This window comes from Mus musculus, chromosome 3, assembly GCF_000001635.26.
Source record: "Mus musculus strain C57BL/6J chromosome 3, GRCm38.p6 C57BL/6J".
Classification (NCBI taxonomy): Eukaryota; Metazoa; Chordata; class Mammalia; order Rodentia; family Muridae; genus Mus; species Mus musculus.
Genome location: NC_000069.6, coordinates 137,383,160 through 137,408,067, shown reverse-complemented (window position 1 = coordinate 137,408,067; position 24,908 = coordinate 137,383,160). Strand labels below are relative to the sequence as shown.

At 36.6% G+C, this 24,908-nt stretch overlaps 1 protein-coding gene across 3 annotated transcripts in view; it reads right to left on the bottom strand.

Moving 5' to 3' along the window:
- Emcn (endomucin) overlaps positions 1-24,908 on the bottom strand; it is a 90,008-nt gene that overhangs the window by 23,002 nt on the left and 42,098 nt on the right. The window contains exons 4-5 of one of the 3 annotated variants that reach the window (NM_001163522.1): positions 16,362-16,475; positions 4,046-4,084 (exon numbers count right to left, since the gene is read on the bottom strand). In NM_001163522.1, the coding sequence (NP_001156994.1) occupies positions 4,046-4,084; positions 16,362-16,475 (153 nt within the window). The remainder of the gene's footprint in view (positions 1-4,045; positions 4,085-16,361; positions 16,476-24,908) is intronic. The other 2 variants (XM_006501842.3, NM_016885.2) reach the window with 2 other exon arrangements.

The following is a 24,908-nucleotide window of genomic DNA, read 5'->3' as shown; positions in this document are numbered from 1 at the left end:
CTGTAACTCTTTAGCAGTGCTCTCCTGTAATTCTTTAAGTGACTTATGAAAGTCCTTCTTGATGTCCTCTAGCATCATCATGAGAAATGTTTTTAAATCTGGGTCTAGATTTTCGGGTGTGTTGGGGTGCCCAGAACTAGGTGGGGTGGGAGTGCTGCGTTCTGATGATGGTGCGTGGTCTTGATTTCTGTTAGTAGGATTCTTACGTTTGCCTTTCGCCATCTGGTAATCTCTGAAGCTAGATGTTATAGTTGTCTCTGTTAAGAGCTTGTTCTTCAGGTGACTCTGTTAGCCTCTATAAGCAGACCTGGGAGGGTAGCTCTCTCCTTTGTTTCAGTGGGTAGAGTATTCTCTGCAGGCAAGCTCTCTTCTTGCAGGGAAGGTACCCAGATATCTGGTGTTCGAACCGGACTCCTGGCAGAAGTTGTGTTCCACTCACTAGAGGTCTTAGGATCCCGTGGGGAATCCTGTGTGGGCCCTTGCGGGTGTCAGGCAACTCCTCTGGCAAGGAAGCCCGGGGCTCGAGTGGAGCGGAAGGGGCTTTTGCCCCGGGTCAGGCCCGGGTAGTCTGCTTCCCTATGTACCGCAGTCTCAGGTTCCGCTCGATTGGATTGGGGCCGGCGCTGTGTTCCACTCACCAGAGGTCTTAGGATCCCGTGGGGAATCCTGTGTGGGCCCTTGCGCCAAGAAGGTAGATTCTTGTCACATGATGGTTTATTTTTTCCTGTCTTTTATGTGCATATGCTGGTGATGTCTATGTTAGCTGGTGATATCTATGTTAGTAGTAGAACACCAGAGGGATGTTTTTCTGCCTTTACTTGGTTGAGATAGATGCCTACTCTCCTCAGAGCTTACCTTTATAAGCTGAGCTAATTTGTACAGGAATGTCAAAGATTTATCTCAACTGTCATTCACTTTGCTTTGGGACATCAATGTGATTAACCTGAGATAGTAACATATTCTTACCTGGACATTATTATGAACTGAGATCTATTTACTTTAGATAACTATATAGAAAGTAATATTGAGGGAGGATTTCCTCTTTCTTATCCAGTTTAATTTATATATATGTATGTATGTATGTATGTATGTATGTATGTTTTTTCCTTATTCAGTTTACTAAATGCCAGAAATTTGTGCATGCAATACAAGGAGAAATTAAACATGATATTATTATTTCATATGTACCAGGTAATTTTTTCCCTAAGAGAGTGTGTTTAATCTTGTGTTTTAAGGATGTGAGGTTCTGTGGTTCAGGGAGATGAGGTAACAGGTCTGACAGTAACTGAGAGAGGTAAAATGTAAGTTAAGTATGCTTTAAAACCATTTTTATTTTCCTTCTATTCTGTCATGGGATCAACAGATTTTTTTATGACTATTCTATTTGCTTATACATCTCATATTTTTACAAAGCAAAAACTGAAGCCCAGAAAGATTAAACATCCTGTTGAGATCACAGAGTAGAGCATATATTATAATGCAAGTTCTAGAGTCAATTACTTATTTTGATATTACAAAATCATAAGCTACCAATTCTAGGTAGTTTACGATAGATGTATTCCTAACATGAGTGGATGGATTCTCACTGAGGAATGTCAAGTTTCTGCCACTAGGGAGACCAATGGACAATCCTCTGCACAGAGAGCTGCATGGCTCAGTTTTTAGAGCTTCCTGGAGGTGAGGAGAGCAGTGAACTTGCGCGTACAGCACGGCCCCTCTTTTCTAATGGTTTGATGGATGGCCTTCTTTTGTCTGTTCTTGCTTCTGCTTTCCTACCAAGTTTAATGTCCACATTGCAATCACATTGCTGAAAGTCAAATTTGAAGAAAGAAGGTACCATGGAATCTTTATAAATTGTGCTGAACACTAGAGGAGAACAGAGACGCTGCTGTGCTAGTTACCCACACAGGGCATAGACAGAGCTCAGAGGACAACCTTGAGTGTGAGTCCTCAATTTCTATCTTGTTTGGGACCTTCGCTGTGTGTCAGGCTGGCCGGCCAGTGAGCTTCTGGAGATCATTCTGTTTCAAGCTCCAATTTTGTCATGAATACGCTGGGATTACAGACATGCTATGACATTTGTTCTTAGGTGGTTTATGGGAAATTGAACTCAACTTCTTAACATTTGTTAAGCAAAAGCCTTGGCCTTTAAGCCATCTCCTCAACCCTTCTTCTGTGTTGCCTGAAGCCACATCATCAGGATCCCGGGTTTCTGTGTCAGAATCCCTGGTTGCTGCATCCTTGAACTTAGGCTACTATACTGTCAGCTTCCTGGGTGGGACTCCAGCTTGTTCACTGCAGGGTCACGTAAACTTTCAGGCTCCAAAATCCTTCCAAATATCTTTATATACACATATCCTATTAGCTATATTCATCTGGAGAATTGAGATAAATAGTTATGTTTTATAAAACACTAGAGCAAATGATACTTATATCCTCCAATATAATGAGACACATATTCACTTTCACTCTGGGATCTTTTAAGCAGTTATTAATAGTTAAGAATCTTATACAATGTATTTTGATCACATTTACTCCAACTCCTCCCCACAATTCCTTCCAAATACAGCCCCACCTCCTTATCCCTACAACTTCATTTTTTTTAAAAAAAATATCCCATTGATTCCAATTTGCACTGCCAATAATTGCTTAGGTGTGGGGCCATCCTCTGGATTGTGTTCTGCCCGAGGAGCCATGGGGATGAGTTCTCTTGTCAAAGTAAGTGAAAGCTCAGCAGTGAGAAAAATAAGGCTAAGAAGAGGCAAATGCCAGCACTGCTTAAATCGTAATATTGTGTGATGTCATGTCTGAACCTCTAGGGAATCCATACCTCACACAAGGTTTTAATGGTTCCCTTTGCATCTTCATTAGCTCGGAGCTCATCTGAAGATGAATTGGTAGGGCAATCTGGCAGTCTGGAGTTTTCAAGGTCGTTTCTTTGATGAACTCTCGATCGTTTTTTTCCTAGATTCTTTTTGTTCAGAAAGTATGTGCACCTCATTTGCTCATTCATAAAGTTGCCTGAAGCTCACTTGGGGTGCACCACTTTATATCTCCACGACTGGTAGTTTATTATAGCTATTTATAATATTGAACAATCATCTTAAGTGACCTTTTTATGGTAGGCCCCAAATCTTTCTTAGTGTTATAGATAATGGAAATAAAATGAATGCGTATTGGCTGTCTTGGTTGGTGGTAGTTGATTAAATATACGATTCTGCATCTTTAGCATGGCATCATATGCAGTTTGAAGCCTTTTAAGATATCATACCTTTGTCCGTTAAAGTTTGCCTTTCTCCTGCTTTAGAAACTGTACAAATATTCTTCATGTTACACACCCATGAAGAAGCTACCCATTGCAGAGTAACCTACTCTATTGAGTAGGCACTACAAACATATCTTCAGACCATGTGATTATTTTCATGTTACAACATGGAAAAACATGTCACTCACAGAACCTTCTTGGTCCCATCTTTTAATTCTGTATTAACTACGGGGCACATGGAATGAGAACCTCTGAGATTTGTCATCTGTGTTAGTAACAGGGGAAAAGCAGGAAGATCATAATCCTCTACAGATGCAGAAGGTCAAAGAGCACTCAGCCTTCCCATCTTCCATTCCTCCACTACTGCATGTTAATTCAGGATAAAAGTCAGGTGTCCAGACATGGGGGCTTCTTGGTATTTCCATTTTAGGTTATTAATTGTTATTTGGATGACAGGACCAGATTTTGTGCAAAAGTACTCATTTGAGAGGACACCCTGATAGACATCCAGAACTGGGGAAAGATATCTATAGGTGTGTTCCCTTCCCCAAGATTGGCTCTACCTAGCTCTATTATATCTACTTAGCTCCTCACGTATATCCTGGATATTTCTAGTTTCAGCCTTTTAAACTCAAAGCCTCCTGATATTTAGTTGTCTTGTAGTGTTTTCTGATTCACCATGCTTGAAAGCTTGCATATTCATGTGCTTATATGTGCTCCTAGATGGCCTCATTTGTGGCATATTCTGATGAATACCCTTAGAAGAGAAAATGAACTTACCTGATATTTCCGTTGTTCTGATTGAACTCTGATTCTCAGCTTTCAAGGAAAAATAAAAACACTAAAATTAAGTGTTGAATATAATATCCAGTTTTACAGTTCTTTCAAAGGTAAGTTTTATAGACATCAACTTCTTTTGGATTCATTTGTTACCCCAGATAATAGACTCATGGGTCTTTGTGATTGTAGGAAACCTCAGAGCAAGAATCAATTAACTTGTCTTAATTTTTAAGCAACATTTTCACCATGACATTGTCATGGGTACAAATCATTGCACTTGTAACTTCCTCTTAAAGTACCCAATTTCTTTGGCTTTGTATACTATAAAATGTCTGTTCCAACTTCTCAGATATGCTTTTCAGTATGAACTCAGTTATACACAATGCCCAAGGAAAGGGTGTAATTGTAGTTTTAAAACCTTTATTAGAAAGATACTTCATTCCTCCTTAGAATAGGGAACAAAACACCCATGGAAGGAGTTACAGAAACAAAGATTGGAGCTAAGAAGAAAGGATGGACAATCCAGAGACTACCCCACCCAGGGCTCCATCCCATAATCAGTCACCAAACCCAGACACTATTACATATGCCAGCAAGATTTTGCTGAAAGGACCTTGATATAGCTGTCTCGAGTGAGGCTATGCCAGTGCCTGGCAAATACAGAAGTGGATGCTCACAGTTATCTATAGAATGGAACACAGGGCCCCCAATGGAGGAGCTAGAGAAAGTACCCAAGGAGCTGAAAGGGTCTGCAATCCTATAGATGGAACAACAATATGAACTAAGCAGTGCCCCCAGAGCTCGTGTCTCTAGCTGCATAGGTAGCAGATGATGGCCTAGTCGGCCATCATTGGGAAGAGAGGCCCCTTGGTCTTGCAAACTTTATATGCCCCAGGGATTCATATTTTGCTTCTCTAGTTTATAAATCTCCACATAGGTCATTTTTACATAATTTTACTCATGGAACACCTAAATAGAACAAAGTGAACCATAAGTACTTTAATTTCTGTGTGGAGAGGGGTATCCTGTGCTATTGTCCTATGAAGACCTGATACATCATCATGTTACCTGGGAAAACTGCAAGAAGAGTCAGAGAGATACACTAAAAACGTATGGGATTCCTGGATGGTGGCTACAGTCCAGGAAGAATGCCAACAAGGATAGTCACTTTCAAGAATCACCATAAACAGTCCCTTCACTGACTTTGAAGACATGCACCATGGAGAGGGTTTGCTCTGTGAAAAGTATAGAAAATACTTCTGAAACAAACAGGAGATGAATAACAACATTCACAAATTATTTGCTCCCAGTGTGTACTCAGTTCAACAGCCAACATTAGGAGCTCAAACTCCTCACAGCTCAAACAGCACCCCTGAGTGGTGTCTCCCAACCTACTTCTTCTGCTTTCTTGGATCAGTGCAAGGAACCATTGCTTTTTTGGTTGTTTAAGGCCAGAAAATAGTGGTCCTTCTGGGGTCTTCTTTTCTTTTTTTTTTTTTTTATTCCCACAAATTCGAAGCTCTAGGAAAAGAATTTATTCCAAACTTCAGTCCTTTGACTTTTGAAAGCGGCATAATGCTGCATTTGGAAGATGCAGTTAAAATATTTATTAGCAGATAGGATTAGAATATAAAGAAAATCAAAACCCTTTGTTCCTTTTATTAATATCAGGTCACAACCTTTCCTGCTGATAGACTTGTTTCAGAATAAAATATTTTAAGCTTGCATCAGACAAAATTTTCAAATTCTCCTTTATTTGAGTTTCTTTTAGCCTCCGAAATGCATAATTTTGTGTGAAAGTAAAACAGATAGGAAATGTAACTGTGCCCTGAAACTTTTCTGGAATCTAAAAAACCACATCGATTCATTTCATTATACTGAATAGCCTGAGGTCAAGGCCCATACCTATATATGCACATGGAGGAATAAAATACTGAGGACAAAATTAGAATACAGCTGAGCAAAATGGCACAACTCTATATAATTCCAGCACTCGGAAAGCTGAGGCAGGAGGATCACAAGTTTGAGATTAGTCTGAGCTCCTTAGTGAAATCACCTTTCAATGAATCAGGATTTGGGGTAGCTTAGTGGAAAAGATGCTTGCCTAGCATGCACAACACCTGGCTCTGATCGCCAGCATTCCAGGAAAAACAAAAAACAAAAAGGAATGTCTATCCCTTTCTTGAAGTAGAGGAAATAGTTTGAAGACAACAACCTGTTTTAAATGTACACAGAATTCAGACCTAGACTCAGTTTGGAGAATATAAAAATCTCAGTACAAATGAATGCTAAGGCATATGGCTAAATGTGAGTATCTCTGGTTTTTATTTATAACTGTAAGGACACATATGTGCTGTCAGAAGGCCACACTTGGATCTGTAGAGGAAACGAGGCAAGTCAAATCTCAAATGCATATGGGATGCTTTTGCTAATATCTCACAGTCGGAAGATCAGTCAAACACAGAACTGTTGAAGTCTGTTGTTGAGTTTTATCCTGTACTATGAAAGTGCGGTCTTGACAACTGCAAATATATTTCCAAAGCTCAGCTTAAACCTTATCAATTTGAATCAGAAAGCTTTACCAGCAATACAACAAATAACTTTGCTTATTTCATACAAGAGACTGTGTTTTCTGATAATAAACAATAGTGGCATAAGTGTGATGTTAAATGCAGGACAAAGAATATAGAGATCTATTTTTATATATGATTTATGCCTGTTTTTCCTGTAAAATAAGTTATGACCAATTTACATTGTATTCTGTCATCTGATACTAAATCAGTAGACATGGACATATGATTATTTTTGGTTTCTCTAAACTAGGGCATGTGACTAAAATGATTGTTCTCCAAATCCCTCCTGTTGGTACCCACAGCAAATGATAGCAAATAGCTAGCCAGAAAAAGAAGAAAGTTATGATTAAATCCTTGTGAGTGGCTCAGATAAAAGGAGAAGTTTATAAAGTAACATTTACTCAGATAAATTAATGTTTTCTGAATTGTGGGACAATCACATGGCATGAGATGGATTCTCTGATGGTTTGAAAGGAACATTCAATAAGGTTGTTATTTCCTTTCATTTTAATGCTCATAAGAATGCTATGAGGATGCAATTTGTGTGTGTATGGTGAGTGTGTGCATGTGCAGTGTGTATTGGTGTATGTGTATGTTGTGTTATATTGTGTTTTTTGTGTGTGTGTGTTGTGTGTTTCAGTGTGTGAAGGTGTGCTTGGCCGTGTTTATGTCTATGGAGTCTAGAAGTTGATGTTGGGTGTCTTGCCAATTGCTCTCCACTTTAGTTTTTGAGACGGAGATTCTCATTGGTTGAATTGGAGCCCACCAACCTCTGGATTGACTGTGGAACAAACTCAGGGAGTAGCCTGTCTTTGCTCCTCAGCCCCAGGTAGAGGCCACAGAACAAATAAATGTTCATATTTAATTTTTTAATTAGCTAAGCATTTTGAATTGTGACTCATTACTCATAACCATGAACTCAGCCTGCTCCTGAAATAATCAGAGACACCATTGTTTGCTTTAAGACAAGTGTGGTATTTTCAAGAACAAAGACTTGGGTGTAGTCTATTCTTATGGTCAGATAGTAGCTCCTCTAAAATGTCTACTCTGTTACTGTAAAAAATCTACTCTTTTTGTATAAAAGTGAGCTATACAATAAACCATAAATAATAATGTGATAAGGAAATTTATTTGGTAATCTATTCATTGTACATAAATGTTATCATTAAAAAGTAGACATGCATAATAGTTGTAATATAAATTATTAATGATAACATTTATAAATGATAAATAGATTGCCAAATAAATTTCCTTATTGCATGTAGTTTATTTGCAATTTACTATCAATCCATAATCTTGCTCCCCATTCTCTTTTCTCAGCTGTGTCAGACTTCCTTCTAGGCAGAGGGAATAATGCTCGCTCTCTCTCTCTCTCTCTCTCTCTCTCTCTCTATCTCACTCTCTAGTTTCTGGCCATGTATATAGGTTGTCTCTTTCCAATCTATTTATAAACACTGAATTCACTTCTCCTACCACAATATCTGCTGATGTTGTTACATAACATTATGATCTACACTTAAGAATCTCTGCTCAATTGAGTTAGAGTGTAAGAAAACAATTTCAGAAATGTCTCCTAATGTTTTAAGTAATTTATTACTGTGTGTTCAGCTGTATTCTTGGTGGTATATGTGAGCCACAAGCCATGTGTTGGACTTGTCTAATACCGTTTACCCTTCTGTACTTTCCTTTTTCCTTGTTGTTCTCAGTTACTAACAAAATGTACACAGTTGTAACTAAATGTGGCAAATTCCCTAAGAGAAATCAAGGCTGGGATGTTTTTGGCTCACAGTTTCTGTGGTATCTGTCCACAGATTCTTGGTTGTGTTGCTTTGATCTGTGGTGAGGCAACATGGCATGGTGAAACATAATGGGACAATCTGACAAAGGCCATTTCAGCAAAGCCACCCATAAATGAAGTGCACCATCATGAAGCAAGAGTCCTCTTGAGCTGATCACAACCCCAAAGTCCAACCTCTGCTCTTTGCTATGTGAGGACCAAGCTTTTAAGATAAGAATTTGGGGGATATATATGGAACCCAAACCTTGTGTATCATATATCACAGGGAATGAGAAAAGAGAATGTCACATTTTCAATACCTTAGTCTCAAGCTAGAGAGATTCAGGGTGAAAAGGTTAATAGATTTATATGTAATACCAGTGCATTTCAGATGCTGGTCTACAAAAATATCACTGTTATTAGCATTTCTTTTGAACCACATATCAGTGCCCAGGAAAAGAGAGCAATATAGAGATGGTGAATACTTGACAACAAATCTGGGTACAGTGAGGGACAATACGAGTCCCTGGAGGGAAGTGGGTTTCATGCTGACATCTCTCCAAAAGCTTTATGGATATAGAATCTATGGACTTATTTGAAAAAAAAAAAAGAAGCCATGCAAATAAAATTTAGATAAGATCTTGAGATGTGATTTCTGTAGACTAGGGAAGGCTTTAGATCCCTAACAAATCCTTGATGAAAGTGTGAGCATAGCTGGATAGGAGAGCATAAGCAGAACTGATGTACAGACTCACAAGACAAAGGTGGCATGAAGATAAGAGCATATGGAATAGACTGCAAGCCAAGGTACCTAAAAGCAGCCAGTAGTCAGCAGAAAGGGAGGGACAGGCTATTCTAGGCCTGTAGACTGAACCCCAATGCAAACCTGACTACAGATTTTCTGATATTAGAATTGTGAGGGGGTGCGTTGCTGTGATGTCCTTTGATTGACTATGAACTTTTTAAGCAGCTGCAGGTACATCGCTATATAAAATGGACATGAAAATCACTATTTAGTGTTAACAAATTAAAGAGAAAGGTGTTTTAATTATTCCTCTGGCATACATATAATTTTACAATGTATTAAACGGGAAGGCATATTTATACAATTGACTTGGGTGTGCCTGTTTATTTTTACGTAAAGAGTCAAGTCTTTAGTACACAGGACAAGGAGTCTCTTCCACATTCTTCAGCGGACTGATGCTTAGGTTTGATAACTAGTAATGTTATGTCTGCCACGGCATATAAGTATATAGTACAATATGGAAGAATTATGCATAAGATAATTTCAGAAATTGCTTAAATTCTGGCCTAATCTCAAGCCAAAATTCATATTTACCAAATTTTAAAAGTTAATTCAAGTCAGTGACTCAAAGAGGAATTTTAAAGATCAAACTTCCTAACACAATACAACCTAACCCCCTGGAGCTCATATCTCTAGCTGCCTATGAATCAGAAGATGGCCTAGTCGGCCATCAGTGGGAAGAGAGGCCCATTGGTCTTGCAAACTTTATCTGCCTCAGTACAGGGGAACGCCAGGGCCAAGAAGTGGGAGTGGGTGGGTAGGGGATTCGGGGGGAGGGTATGGGGGACTTTTGGGATAGCATTGGAAATGTAAATGAAGAAAATACCTAATTAAAAAATGGTGGAAGAAAATATTGTCTGTTTTCCATAGTTATACTATTATGATTCTGTAGGATCTCTGTACGTACACTATAAATACTGCCACAAGCGCCCCCAGCAAACTAGCAGTGTGATCTAATGCAGTGGTTCTCACTTGTGGGTGGCAACCCTTTGGGAGTTGAATGACCTTTTCATATGGGGCATCTGAGACCATTGGAAAAGACAGTATTTACATTATGATCAATAGTAACAAAATTACAGTTATGAAGTGGCAACAAAAATAATTTTATGACCGGGAGTCACCACAACATGAGGAACTGTATTAAAAGGTCACAGCATTAGGAAGGCTGAGAACCACCGCTCCAGTGGTTAATCACATAATCCAATGTGAAGGAGTACAAAGCATTTCACTGAAAATAAGAATAAAAGCTTTCTTCAGTGGGATGTGAATACAGACATGCTTCTAAGCCTCGTGAATGAAGGAAAACAGAAATTCCCACCTCCATTCACATGAACCAGGGACCACAGACATAGTTCATACACAGAAATGAGCCAGGGTGGATGGCTTTGTATGTCAGAGGGGTGATCTTGGCAACCTATGAGAGCGCTAGAGTTCATTTAGACTCTGGGAAATGCTTATTTCCATGGTGCTCCTTGGTTACTCACTAGCTAGTGGAGTAATTTCCTTTTCGTGCCATCATGCACCTGTTAAAACGTATCTGAACATAAATCAATTAATTGTAATTTTTCAAAGTTGAGATATCCATTCCTTCATATTTTCTGGTTTTCAGACCAAGAGATTTATTTTTGTAGATAGTTCTGCAGTTAATTTTGTTTTATTGAAAATGGTTTGCGTGTTTCATCAAGCGTCTTCACAGCTAAGTGGTCTAAATCCCAACACTCCACAGAATCGACTCCCATCCCCCACTAACGCACACTTTCTGTTTTTAAATAGAATGCCTAAAATTTCAATTGTGAGATTTGATTCCACAACAAAAATTTTCTTCTTTAATGGGGGAATGACTATTTGAACTCTGAACCATTATAAATGAAAGGCAATTCACGTTTTGTGAGATAGCAAAAGGCACAAGCAGGTTAGGGAATCTTTACTCTTACAAAAAGACATATCCACATTATCTAGCTATTTAGCCAGAGCCTAGGACTAACATGTATCACGGACCTTTTTATGTAAGCAGTCTGTCGTCAAAATGTGTCAAAGTTTAGACCTTTTCACACGGTGCTGTGGAGATGTTTAGTGCTCTGACTAAACTGAAATGACCCTACTTAAGCCCCAAAAGTTCCTTATTCTAAACCATTTTCATCTGATGTTAACTCAACTCCTGCAATATTAAACTCTCTATTTACTTATATTTAAAGGTTTTTTTTTTTGTCTTTAATTCTGGTTTAGGTATCAGAAAAATCGTGGCCTCATAGAATGAATTAGGTAGTGTTTCTTCTGTTTCTATTTTATAGAATAGTTTGAGGAATATTGGCATTAGGCCTTAAATTCTGAATATAGTTGGGCCATATTTTGGTTCAGCTTAAGACTTACTTTTATAAGAGAAATGTTTAAGCCATTTTATGTCATACGATAAATGCCATTTCTGTCACCGCAGTACTTGATTTAAAGCTACAGAGCCTGACATTTGTATTTAATTTCCTGTCTACTCAGCTCATTTTGGATTGAGCATTTAATAAAAAAATAATTTTAATTATATGTATGTGTATGTCTGCTCATGGGTGTGTGCACATGCGCCCAGGTGTTGCAAGAAGCCAGAGGAGGGCACTGGATCCCTGGAAGCCGCATTCTGAGCTGACTGATAATGGTGCTGAGGACGGAAGTTGGGTAGGTGGTACGCAGGCCTGAGCCATCTGTCCAGTACCAGATAGAGATTTCTGTTAGGATTACAATTTCTCTATTATTGAGCTTACAATAATATAGTTACCTCTCTCATCTCAAAACTCAGACTGTTTACATATATCTATATTGTTCTACATATTGTATACATGAATGTTATGCCTCAAAGGTACTTGTTATGTTTTAGCCAAACAAGTAATTCTCGATTGAAGAGACTGAAATGAGGTAAAGGCATGCTGACTCCGTGCATGAGTTCGCCACTCTCTGCGCTCTTTCCTGACTTTCCGTCTGGTGCTGTTTCTCTCCCGCTGAATGTTTTTACTCATAATAAAATGTCGCCGCTCTGCGTGTCTGTAAAAGACTCCACAGAACACGAGGGTGACAGTTTCCCCTGCAGTAGGGAAGACGTTCTTTGCTGGTTCCTGGCAGGCATTGTGTCTGAGGAAGCTCTGCTGTCATTCTCCATGTTCCTTTACTTAATGTGTCATTTTTTTTCAAGAGCTTATTTCAAGATTTTCTCTTTATCTTTAGTGTGGTTTCCTTCTGTTGTTTTGTTTTGTTTAGTTTTCTATTTTTTGTTCATCACGCTTCCTGAATCTGCTTGTCTGTTGTTTTTAACTATACGGGGGAAATATTTTTTGCCCACCTTTCTTTCTTTCTTTCTTCCAGGAGTTCGCCGACATGCATTTGGGTCTTTGGGTCACTGGGTCAAATGATTGTTTCTTTCCTAGGCTTCCTTTGTGGCATTTCTCTCCTTTGCTGCAGGTTCTCCCTAGTTTCAATTGTCCTGTCACCTTCACAATCATAGCTTGATAGTTTATTCATCTCCTTTATTGTTTCCTTTTATTTTAATTCATTAGTTTCACATTTCTTTTTATTATTTTCTACCTTCTGTTTTTTTCTTTTTCTTTTTTTACCCCAATATCTTGAGATTGGTTGCTTAGACAATCAAATCTGAACCCCTGCTTTCTTTCCATGACCTTGGAGTTATAGATTTCACTACAATGCTGGCATAAATTCAATACTGGATAATTTTTTAACAAATTATGTAAGATGTTGAGACTTTTTTTTTACCAAGTCCATGATATATTACAGAGCACTCGTCCATATGAAAATATTCAGCTTTATATGTTTCTTCAGTATCCATTGGATTCATTTTTTCAGCAGTCTGTATAGGCTTGAGTGTCAGGTTTCAATATTGCTTCAATCAAAACCTTATTAGAAAAAGCTTGCAAAAAACAATATCTTGCCATGAAATTAAACAGATCCAAAGTCTAACTATCTCAACAAACAGTTGAGAACAGATGTAATTTTCTTGATTAGATTTATTCCTATGTATTTCATTATTTTGGACATGTTTAACATAATTTTGTCTTCTTAATTTCCTCTAGAGGTTATTAGTTATCAGTGCAAAATAAAATCATTGAAGTTTTGAACTTGGGTTCCTCTCACCTCAGCTTTCTAAATTGCTGAGATTTCCGGCCTGTACTGCCAAGCTCAGAGGTGTTAAAGTTCATGAGAGTCCATACATAGGCGAGATTATAAAGCATTTGTATCTATCCTAAGTCTATTTCACTTAACTTGATGACCTTCAAGTTCTTCCACACTCTCACATGTGATTTTATTTTCTTCATAAAGACTTAATACTCTTCAATTTTATATACATTTCACCGCCGTTTCTTTTTTAATCTATTATTTGTTGAAAGGCACTGATAGTTGTTCTCCATCTTAGCTATTTTTAGTGTGACTGGAATAAACCTGGAAATAAGTATATGTCCCCCAGATATAGATTCAATTTCTTTGGATCTATCTATATATCTGTATCTCTGTATATATTTGTATATATTTCCATATGTACATATCATATGGTAGTCCTATTTTTAATTTTCTGAGAAACATCCATATGGCCTTCCACAGTGTTTGTACTAACTTATATTTCCACCAATGACCTACCAAGGTTTCTTTTCTCCCATATTCTCATCGACATTTTTCATTGTTTTAATAAAAAACATTCAAAAATATGAGGTCATATCTCATTATGACTTAAAATGAGTGTATGTTTTTGGCCAGTTTTTATTCTCTTACTGAGAAATTTCTAAGTATTCTGCTCATTTTCTCAGTGTTTTTTTGCTATTGAGTTGTCTGAGTGTTATTCATATATATATATATATATATATATATATATATATATATATACATATATGTATCAAACTAACATTAAATGCATGGCTATTTCAAGTTAGAAGATTTTTAGTATCTATAAAATATTACCACTTTGTCTATTTATTTTTTCAGGTGATTTTTTTTCATCTATGATTTTATGGTCATATCTAAGAAAGTTCTGCCCAGAAGAATTTTATGAACTTTAGCACCCTGACCTCCTCTTCCAGATTCTTGGTTTCACGCCTTTTGAAGCTATGAACCAGACCACGCGGCTGCTCTGTTCGTTACCCTGTCCTCTTCATTAGAACTCACTGTGGTCTGTTGGCCATGTATACACAAGAGCTTGAGTCCTATCGTAATGCCACCTAAGCCTGTTTCATTTCATCCACCAGGCTGGCCTCCTTGTTGTTAGTTGCCCTAACTCTGGTATGGTTGTTTCTCAGCCCCTCTTCTGTAGACATCATGTGTTTGCTTCCCCTTTATTTAGTTCTCCCTGCTAGATGCCACATCCAAGAGAGCACCTTGACTCCAGAGAAAATGGCGGAATCACCATTGTTTCCTTTTCCTCCTTCTGTTTCATTATTAAGAACCCGTCCATTCATGATTGCCAGGTTAGCATTTACCTTCTATGCTGTCTTTCTCAACCACCACTAACTCTATGATGTCATTGTCTACTTTACAACCCTAACTCAAAAATGAGAGTAGCGGTGACACACGGGTGACCTCACAAAAGAGTGTTTATAAATAAGCCCATTAAACAAACCCACATTTCTTTATAATATCAGAGGAATAAATCAATGATCATTTCTCTTTTTAAAATTCTATAATTTTAGGAGCTAATCATCTGCAGACAGAATGAAAGCATAGCATGAAAGAAATGTGATTCAAAAAGAATGCTAAAATTTATAGAGATATCTTATGTCCATTCTACTTTCTGAAGAGGAGCTAAACAACAAACCTTATTAGATCTTTTCTTTTAAAGCATGCTCCCCTTTCTCTAGATGTTAGGGTTGTGTCAGACACAAATCCTTTTATCTTATAACCATGACCTGAGGGATTATCAGCCATAAACTTAAGATGAAGTGGAATCATCAGAATCTGCAAGCCAGCAATTTGGGGGACAGGGGTGCTTGGGATAATACTCCATCGTATTTTGTCTATAATTCCTTCATTAAGCAAAATATCCCTGAGATTCAAACTTGATTATTACATTCATGGAATAAGTTTAGAAACTGAGCTCTGTAAATCCATGCACTGTACTTATTTATTTATTTTTTGTCAGAACCGTTTTGGTCAGTCTACATTCTCATTTCCATACGAATTGTGTGTGTGTGTGTATCTTAAAAATACTTCTTTAATTCTGTATATAAAATATAATGGGTTGTTTATCAATTTCGGAAGAACTCTTCAAAATAGTGTCTTCTCATTCAAGAATATATAATATCCAGTTACTTAGATACTGATACAATAGAGTATTGACTGCTTTTAGTGGACAGATACTGCATTTGTCTCATTGAAATTATCCCTAAATATCTGCTACCATTTGATATTAATTTAGATGAAATAATTTTTTTTAATTCTTTGGATTGGCATTGATAATATGTAAAGTTAGATTTTTTTAACATCTTGCATTTTGTGTTAAAATTTCTTTATGGTTATTGTAATTTAATTGTGAGTTTTATTTCCTGTATACATAATTGTTCCATATACTAATAAAAATCTGACCTTTTCCTTAATACCTGAATAATGCTCATTATCTTCTCATCAATCCTTTATCTATCCACTTATGTACTATTTAGAGCCTCTGGTTATAGCACGTAGCAGAATCTATGTTTTAGATCTTAAAAAGGAAAAATTAAATTTTTCGAACTTCCCTGACTTTGGGAAAATTAACATAATTTATTTTCATAAAATATATGTTGGAGTTGTGAATATTTCCAATTTCCCTTTTAATTTCCTTCAATGTTAAATCTTTTCATGTTATATCTATGAGAATAATTTTCAGTAGGTTGCTTTTTGAGAGAATGTTTTAGTGTTATCAGAGTTGCGTATTTTGCTGACTGACTGTCTTCTTGTAGACAAATGATTTAGAAAACGACTACTCAACTTTATCTTAATTTGCATTGACACCCACACCATTGTGGCTGTGTATAGACTGTAAGTTAAGAACCCAGTCAAGGTTGCTAAATGGTTGCCTTGTTTGATGGTAAATAGAAGGATGTGCAGGCAGAGCACTGATTTCTTGTAGGGCTGGAAAACATTCTGAAACAAAACCCAGCCAAGAGATTAGCAGAGCAGAGCAGCAGAAGTCATCATACTTACTCTTGTTCTGGGAACCTGGTAGCGTTGAATTAGCATTTGAAGTTGGAGTATTTGGCACTGTTATTTTCATAGTGGAACTTTCATTCCTTAGGGGACCTTCAGTTGTTGTTCCCACTATGTGTAAAAAAGAGAGCATCTATCAGGAATATATACATCACTAGCTAGTTTCATTGACCCTTGTGCCCATATCTGTTTACAACTTCAAGATTCACTACTGAAAATATTTTGAGCAAGATTTAGAAATCTAGCATCCTAATGGCCACCATTAGAATGGTCTAGGTAGTTACTTAAGAAAGAATGACGTTAGAGTGTCCTGTGCATTTGCTATGGCTGCTTTCATATGTGATACTCTTAATTCCATGATAATCAATGAAAATAACACATATGAGATTCAGAGAGTTCAGAAATTTGTCTAGCTACATAACTTTCAAGTGATGAGAGTCGTGTCTGGAATCTACCAATGTTTTTTGGTTTTTTTGTTTTTCTGTTGTTTTGTTTTGTTTTGTTAACAGAGTTAGTCACTACTGGGACTATGAAGACATAGAAGAGGCAGCAGCTAAAGAGAACACTTTGGCTCTCTTGCTTCCCAAGAATGCATTTCATACACATACACAAGCCAGATCAATAGACTCCATTAAAGATTATATTTCTTCAGTTTTTAAAAGGAAAATTAACAGCAAAGATAAGCCAATTTTTTTAAAAAAAGCACTAGAATATGTTGACTTGAAACAACATATATTTGTACAATTATTTTATAAATGACCGGTACTTTTTAGTGTTTTCAAAGTTCAGTATAGGGACATTGGGCTGGTAAAAGAAATGCATAATTCTCAATATACAATTTGTCCTTCTTAGATTTGAAGTTAGCTGGAACTATTCAGGAAAGTAGATTAGAAGATTCTTATTATAGAATGGGATGCAGAAGAGATTTCTGATCCTCTCCAGTGCAAAAAGTATTGAAATTATGACAATAAACTAGAATCTATAAAGTAAATTACTAGTGGTACTGAGGCATTTGTGTGGGAGAACCAATAGTTTAGAAAGATTCTTAGTAAATAAAGACATCCTCAGGCAGAAACACTTCAGGATTTAAATATGGAAACAAAACTGACATTTAAATGTAAATCACATAGTTAATCCTGTATGAGAAAGAAAATGTAGAGCTTATACCCAGAGGCATCACAAAGTGTAAAAGTGAGGAAAATACTGGGGAAAGCAGTGCCTGGTCTCACTGAGGAAGAACATTGGTGCTTTTGGTGCCTCAGAAATGGGAATGATGCCCACCCTCCGTCCCAAGTGCAGATTCAACACTTGAGAATGGAAGACACACACAGCTATTTCCCACCAACATCTCAGTACGTGTTTGGGAAATGTCATAAGAGAAGTTCCACTTCAAAAACTGTTCGATAAGAACTCCTCAGATGATCTAAAATGGAACATTAAAATCTTCCTGACTGAGGTCTTCAATAGTGTAAGCGAGGGTGCTGTCTTGCCCCCATGTAACATCTACTTGGACCACTGACTGGACAGATGATAAATGCTTTGGGATCATTATCACACCTAGACCACCCATACCAGAGGCCCTTGCTAGTGGCTGGATTGCCATTGACAGTGCCTGAGGGAATCTCCATCACTAGGTAAGGTAGCCACTCCCATTGTGTAACTGGACACCCAATGAAGTTATACACACTGCTGTCCACACCACATCTGCAGAACACTTAAGAGTGTCTCACTATGAATTTTTCCAAACAGCCAGTAGTTCTCTGATTCTTTCATGCTACCCACTCTACATAGGGTCATTAAAGAGACAGATATCTCCTGTATGGAGATGACACATGGTGTCTAGCTAGCAGTAATCAACTTCACTGTATTACAATCTTATACCTTCCCATTATAAGAAGTCAGCTTGTTGATATGGCTGCCTTATAAAAGTGTTAGATATAAATGATTTCTCAGACATCCAATCTCATTGTAGGTGCACAGGACTATCATAAAACATGGCAGTAAGGTGCTCTTAAAAGGGACAAATATATCCACCAGCATATCTCAAGGAAATTTAATGAATACAATGCCAATGAAGAACTTAAAAGACTAAAAAGGACATGATGAAAGTAGGCAGGGACTAGTTGGGGTAGCAAAACAGGGCAAATGAGGGTGAGAAATAATAAAGTTCATGGGGCAATGAATATGATCACACATTGTCTATGTGTACGGAATTGCAAAATATATGTAAAAATGAATGCTTGGACTCATAACTGCTGAATTGAAATGGACAAATTGTATGCTATGGGAATTATTTAGCAATAAAAATTATTTTAAAAGTCCTAGAATTTAAAAGAATAAACATTAAAAGATAGAGAAATCCAGGAGAATTCAGTCAAACCTTTAAGTGAGTGTAGACAAATAGGAGTGGGAAACTTGCCAGACGTGAAGATGTCTTATAAATAAAGAGTTCAGAAAATCAAATTATTACAGCCCCAATAACAGGTTAGATCGTGGGAAAGGGAGAATCTGTGAAGTTGATGCAACGTTTTTGGAACGTTGAAATGTTTCCTTTTGAAATGTTCCTGTCACGAGGAAAAGAAAGAAAGGAAATGGGAAGAATGAAGAAAGATAAAGCAAACAGGAAGAAAGGGTTAAGGCAGCGTCAGGGATTTTCAAGACGACAGTAAATAGAAAAACACTATTTTTAATAACCACCCAAAGTTAGAGGGGGAAAGTTAAAAGGCATAGAAACTTCATTTGCAGAAAAATATTAGTAGAATTCATTTTAAATCTTGTGGTTAATATGGAAGTCTATGCACAGGAGGCTAGTTAGATACCAAGAGAAATGACCAGAAAGTCTTTCACCATTACATATTAGAGTTTAAGACAATAAAATGTTCTAAAATCTGAAGGAAAAAAAAGTGTAGTATTCTTCTCATTACACTAAAAGCAGATGGTCCAACAAAAATCCCACAGGCAAGGAAGAAATAGAAAGACATATTCTAAGGCTTGAAAGATTAAACTGCCAACCAACATTACTGTAATCCATGAGATTAAGAAATCAAAAGGAAGTAACAATGTCCAAAATGAGCAAAACCAAAGGGAATTCCTGTCTATCAAAGATGCTTAAAGAAGCCCCATTGCAAAGTGAAATAAAGATAATTACTATCACCAGCACCAGTGAAAGTGCACATCCCACAAGAAGAGCAGATTCACAAAGAACCCAGTGCTGTTGATTCAATAAATCTTTAATCAACACATTTAATAAAAAAAAAACAAGGGATGTGAAATAAAGAATATTAAAAAGCAAACAGAAGAAAACAAGACAAATGATAGCCAAAGGTCTCAAAAATAATTTTGAATGTAAATTGGCCTAAATCTCCTTCAAGTACAACATATAAATTGTTAAAATTAATTAAAAATGTAAAAATACCCACCAACTCACTTTACTAGCAAAGATCTACATAGGCAGAAAGCAAGGTTGTCATGGAAATGGAAATGTATATTATAATAGTTCCCTTGCCTTAGGGCATTGACCCCATCAAAGACCTGCTTCTAGATTTTTGTCTTCTAGAAGTGCTGCAAGTTAAACACACAGATGTAAAAGTTTGAAGTTAGGATCTATGGAAGAGCGAGAACAGGCAGTGTTTGTCTTTCGGGGCTTGGTTCACTACCTTACTCAGTATAGCTTTTTCAATTTCATGAATTTACACATGTCTTTCTTTATACCTGAATAAAATTTCACTTCATACATGTATCACATTTTTATCATCCATTCATCAGTTGATAGAGAACTAGACTGCTTCCATTTTCTAGAAACTGTGACTACAGTAGCAATGAACATGGAAGATAAAGTGTCTATAGTTGGATGTAGAAGGTTTTGGATACAATCCCAGGGCTGGTAGAGTTGTATTATATAGTAGTTCTATGTCTAAATTTCTGGGAAACCTTCTCATGATATCCATTATAGTTATATTCATCTATGGATCAGAGAGGGGCTCATGGGCTCTACCTCCCTCTGCTGAACTATTGGTTACTAATAGATTCTGGGAGAGGGTCAGTAATTTTCTTCAGTTCTATCTATAATGGTGAACCTGCCAAGATCCAATGGATTTTTCCAAACATTTTGTCATATGACCCTTGTTAAAAATCATCCAGTCAAAACCAAAAAAAAAAAGATATGAAAGTAGGGAAGATCAGAATGTGTTATACATGTGTACTGAGTTATCAAAGAAAAAATTTAATTCATAAAATTAGAAGTCCCTGAAGGTTGAATCTATGACTGAGATCACTGAAAATGTTCAAGTTGGTTTTAGCTTAGGGGTACATGGATGATGGAATATAGACAAACAAGCTTGTGCAATAAATCTAACCAGCAGACTGAAGTATAAAAGTCATATGATCATTTTAATAGATGGCAATTAATGGTATCTTATGATAAAAGTCCTCAACAAATTAAAGATACAAGAATAATAACTCAATAATACAGGCTACATATGTCAAACCAATGGTCAACATTATATTGAATTGATAAAGCTGATTTTTTTTATAAAATCTAGAATAAGATGCACCCAATCTCATAGCTGTAACTAAATAAGGAACTGATATCTTAGTCACAATTATGAAAGGAAAAAAAGAAAAATTAGAAACCATATAAAGTTAAAGGGAATGAAGTCAGATTATCAGGTTTCCAGTTGATTTAATGTCTATCAAACCCTGAAGGGGGCTGAACACATGACTCAGTTGTTAAGAGCACTTGTCCTTGCAGAAAACCTGGGTTCAGTTCCTAAAGCCTACAAGATGGCTCACAACTATCTGTATTCCAGTTCTAGCCTATCCAATGCTCTCTTTTGCCATCTGTTGGCACGGCATACATGTAGCATGCATATATAAATACAAGTAAATTGCTGACATAGAAGAAAATATAAATATAATTTTTACATCCTGAAGACTTTATCCACTAACAATTAGAACTTATGAATAAAATCAATACTATATTGTAATAGAATACAAAATCAGCATAGATATCAATAACATTTTTATATACCAATAGTAAGTTTTTAGAGAAGAAATGAAAAAGAATAATTACTCCAAATAATGATGTATCTAGAATATGCCTAACTAATGAATAAATAATAAAAGTTGAAAATACTGCTAACATTTAAAAACACACATCATACATACAAAATGAAAAGTCCTTTTAAGTTCATGAATTGGGAGAATTATTAGGAAAATATCCATATTAGCCAAAGCAAACTACATAAAAATGCCAATGACGTTACGTATAAAACTACAAAAAAATTACTAAAAACTCATGGCAGTGCGAGAGATTGTGAAGAGCAAAGATAATTCACGAGCAGAAGAAATAATATGATACATCTCACTACCTGACTTCATAATACACTACAAAGCTAGAGCTGTCACAAAACAGGGTATTGGTATAAAAACAAACACATGAACCAAGAACAGAACAAGGATCCTTAATAGGATTCACCACGCCGACTGATTCCCAACAAAAGTACCCCAGACATTCATTGAATAAAGAACAACGAAAGATCCTGGAAAATTAGAGATGCTTAAATGGAAGACTGAAATGAACTGTACCTTATATTCTGTTCAAAAAGCAACTTAAAAATACACCAAACAACTAATGGAAGACTTGAAATTCTTAAACTCATTGCACGAAAACTGGGAATGAATCACTTCAAAACATTGTTCCAGGCAATGATCGTCTGGGTTGGACCCAAAGTACAGCAAGAGAAGCAGAAATTGACAAGTAAGATTATGTCACTTGCCAATTATTTTTGTTAAAGAGATGATGTACAGCCAAGAGATATGTAGAAGGTTTCTAGATTAGAAGCTAAAAACAAAGAGTAAAATAATAGAAGACTCAGGGGTCTGACACCCAAGACGTGATGTTGAAAGTTGCTTGTTTAACATGAACGTTATGGATGAGAGTGAACTGAGACTCCACACTCAGTCTGGGGCTGGTGAATGGCTACCCTGCAGAGAGGGGAACTGCAGAGAGCCTTGGATGCTGTGAAGATAATGTACTTTAAAATATATGTAGTAGGCCTAGAGAGAACAGACTGAAGGTGTGGATCAGAAGGCAAGTACAGATGTAAAGGCTTGGCATTTCTGGTCCTACATGCTTATATGCTCTGAATTTTGACCCAAGGAAAGAAAGATCCACACATGTATGATAGATGATTATTAATGTGTGATCCTTGTCACATACATACCCCGTTGGGATCTTTTGGTTCACATATGGTGTGTTCCAGGCTCTAGCTTGTGAGCACTGGCTACTCCAGAGTGACAAGAAGTTCGTGGTAAAGGAGGCCTTTAAACTTACACATTGCATTCACTCAGTTTCTCTACTTTCCTCAGATTACAGTGTGTGCCCCCTTGGACTGAACGTAACTTGTGCTGCAACTTCAGAGCATGCTATATACATTAAGTTTAATAAACAAGATTTAATATTTTAATTAAGTTCAGAAGATGCTATATGGATTAAATTCAATAAGCAAAATTTAATATTTTAATTAAATCTGTAAAATTTAAATCCTAAAGATTATACATTTTAGAAGGATCATGTTCTCTTTTGATATATATCTTTCTCGTGTAATGTTGAGATCAAGATAAACATATTTCCTCAAACACTGTCATGTCTTTATAATTAGAAGCTTGCAAAATCCTTCTTGATTTTTTTAAATGACAATTTATTTTTATTAAAAAAAAAATACTCACCATATGGTACACCAGAAGAGCAGACCAGAAAATTTTACTCTTACCTCATGAAACTTTTGTGTAATTCTCCCTTGGTCCTATTCTTCTTAGTCCCTGGTAACTATCTTGTAATCTTAGCTTCTATGATAATTATTTTAGATTCTACATATAAATGAGAATAGTGCTATTTGTCTTTTATTTCTGGCTTATTAAACTTAGTACAGTGTCCATCTCTACCCATTTGTCAGGATTTCATGATTTTTGTGGTTGAATGTTTGTCCACAAGTACATTATTAGTTGCTGGGAATTGGGTAGGTTCTATTTCTTGACTATTGCAAATGGTCCTACAATGCACATAGGCATATAGACATCTCTTTCAGATGGTCGTATATTTCCCCAGAATATCTAACCAGAAATGAGTCTGCTGGATCTTATCATTGTTTAAGTGTTAATTATTTCAAGAACTGTTTATATGATTTTGTACAATAATGCCTAAAATAGGTACATTTTTCTTTACCAGTACCATGTTTACTGCTTTATGATAAGAACCTTTCTTAGTGAGGTAAAGGGCTATCTCAATGTCCTTTTGGTTTGTATTTTAATTTACAGGAGAATTGTAACCTCAAGATATTATCACTTTTATTGTTAACACCTATGGTTTTCAAGTCCATGTCATTTGAAATCTCAGGTCTTGGTGTATGTAGCATATGCAAGAGACAAGGAGAAATCAGTTTTATCTGTATAGGAGTAGGAATAAGAAAATTTAGTATGGAGCATGCTTGAAGTAGTCAAACCAGTACTAGAGCAACATTAAAGGGAACTGATTTTGCCTGTTTCCTAATAGTCAAGTTTTGCTTAGTGTTGAGCACAATACAAGTGCAAAATTAACTCCATTGTTTGGGAATTTTCAATATGAGACTAGTTTTATACATTTTGGAAACTGAATTAATTGTGGGAAGCAATGAAGAAGACATGAAATATATTAGCAATTAACTGTGTTATTACAAGAGATTGGCTTAAGAGGAAAAATTTATTATTTTTAATTTTATAGGAAAGATGATATCCTGCTTTATATATTTGGAACTTTGTGATTGAGAGTGGGGTTATAGAGGTGATGCTTTCAGCCAACTAAGCACAAGCTCACCAATGAAGCAGCTAGAGAAAGGACAGAAGGAACTGAAGGGGTTTGAGGAGGAACAATATGAACTAATCAGTACCCCTAGAGCTCCCAGGGACTAAACCACCAACCAAGGAGTACACATGGAGTGACCCATGGCTCCAGCTGCATATGTAGCAGAGGATGGCTTTGCTGGACATCAATGGGAGCAGAGGTCATTGGTTCTGAGAAGGCTCGATGCCCTAGTGTAGGGGAATGCCAGGACAGTGAAGCAGGAGTAGGTGGGTTGTTGAGCAGGGGAAGTGAGGATAGGATAGGGGTTTTCGGAGGGATAACCAGGAAAGGGGATAACATTTAAAATGTAAATAAAGAAAATATCTAATAAAAAAAGAGAGTACTGTTTTATCTGATACCTGCAGTAAAATTATGCTTTTTAAAATAAATTTGGCATAGGAGAATAAATTCTGACCAGATTAGCATTGACTGAGGCGTATGCTGTTGAATGCTACAGTTGAGAAAGGCTAATTGGCCCAGTATTATTTTTAAAAGATGCTCTATACCTAGTTATGAATAAATTTAATCTAAGGGGTGATGGTTCTGAAAATTAAGAATTATAAGACAATTCTGGAAAAAATAAAATGTAACAAAAACAGAAACATCATCATAAGAAATAGTACTGTTAAAAATCTCTCTAATTCCCACAGCAATGTGTAATTTGA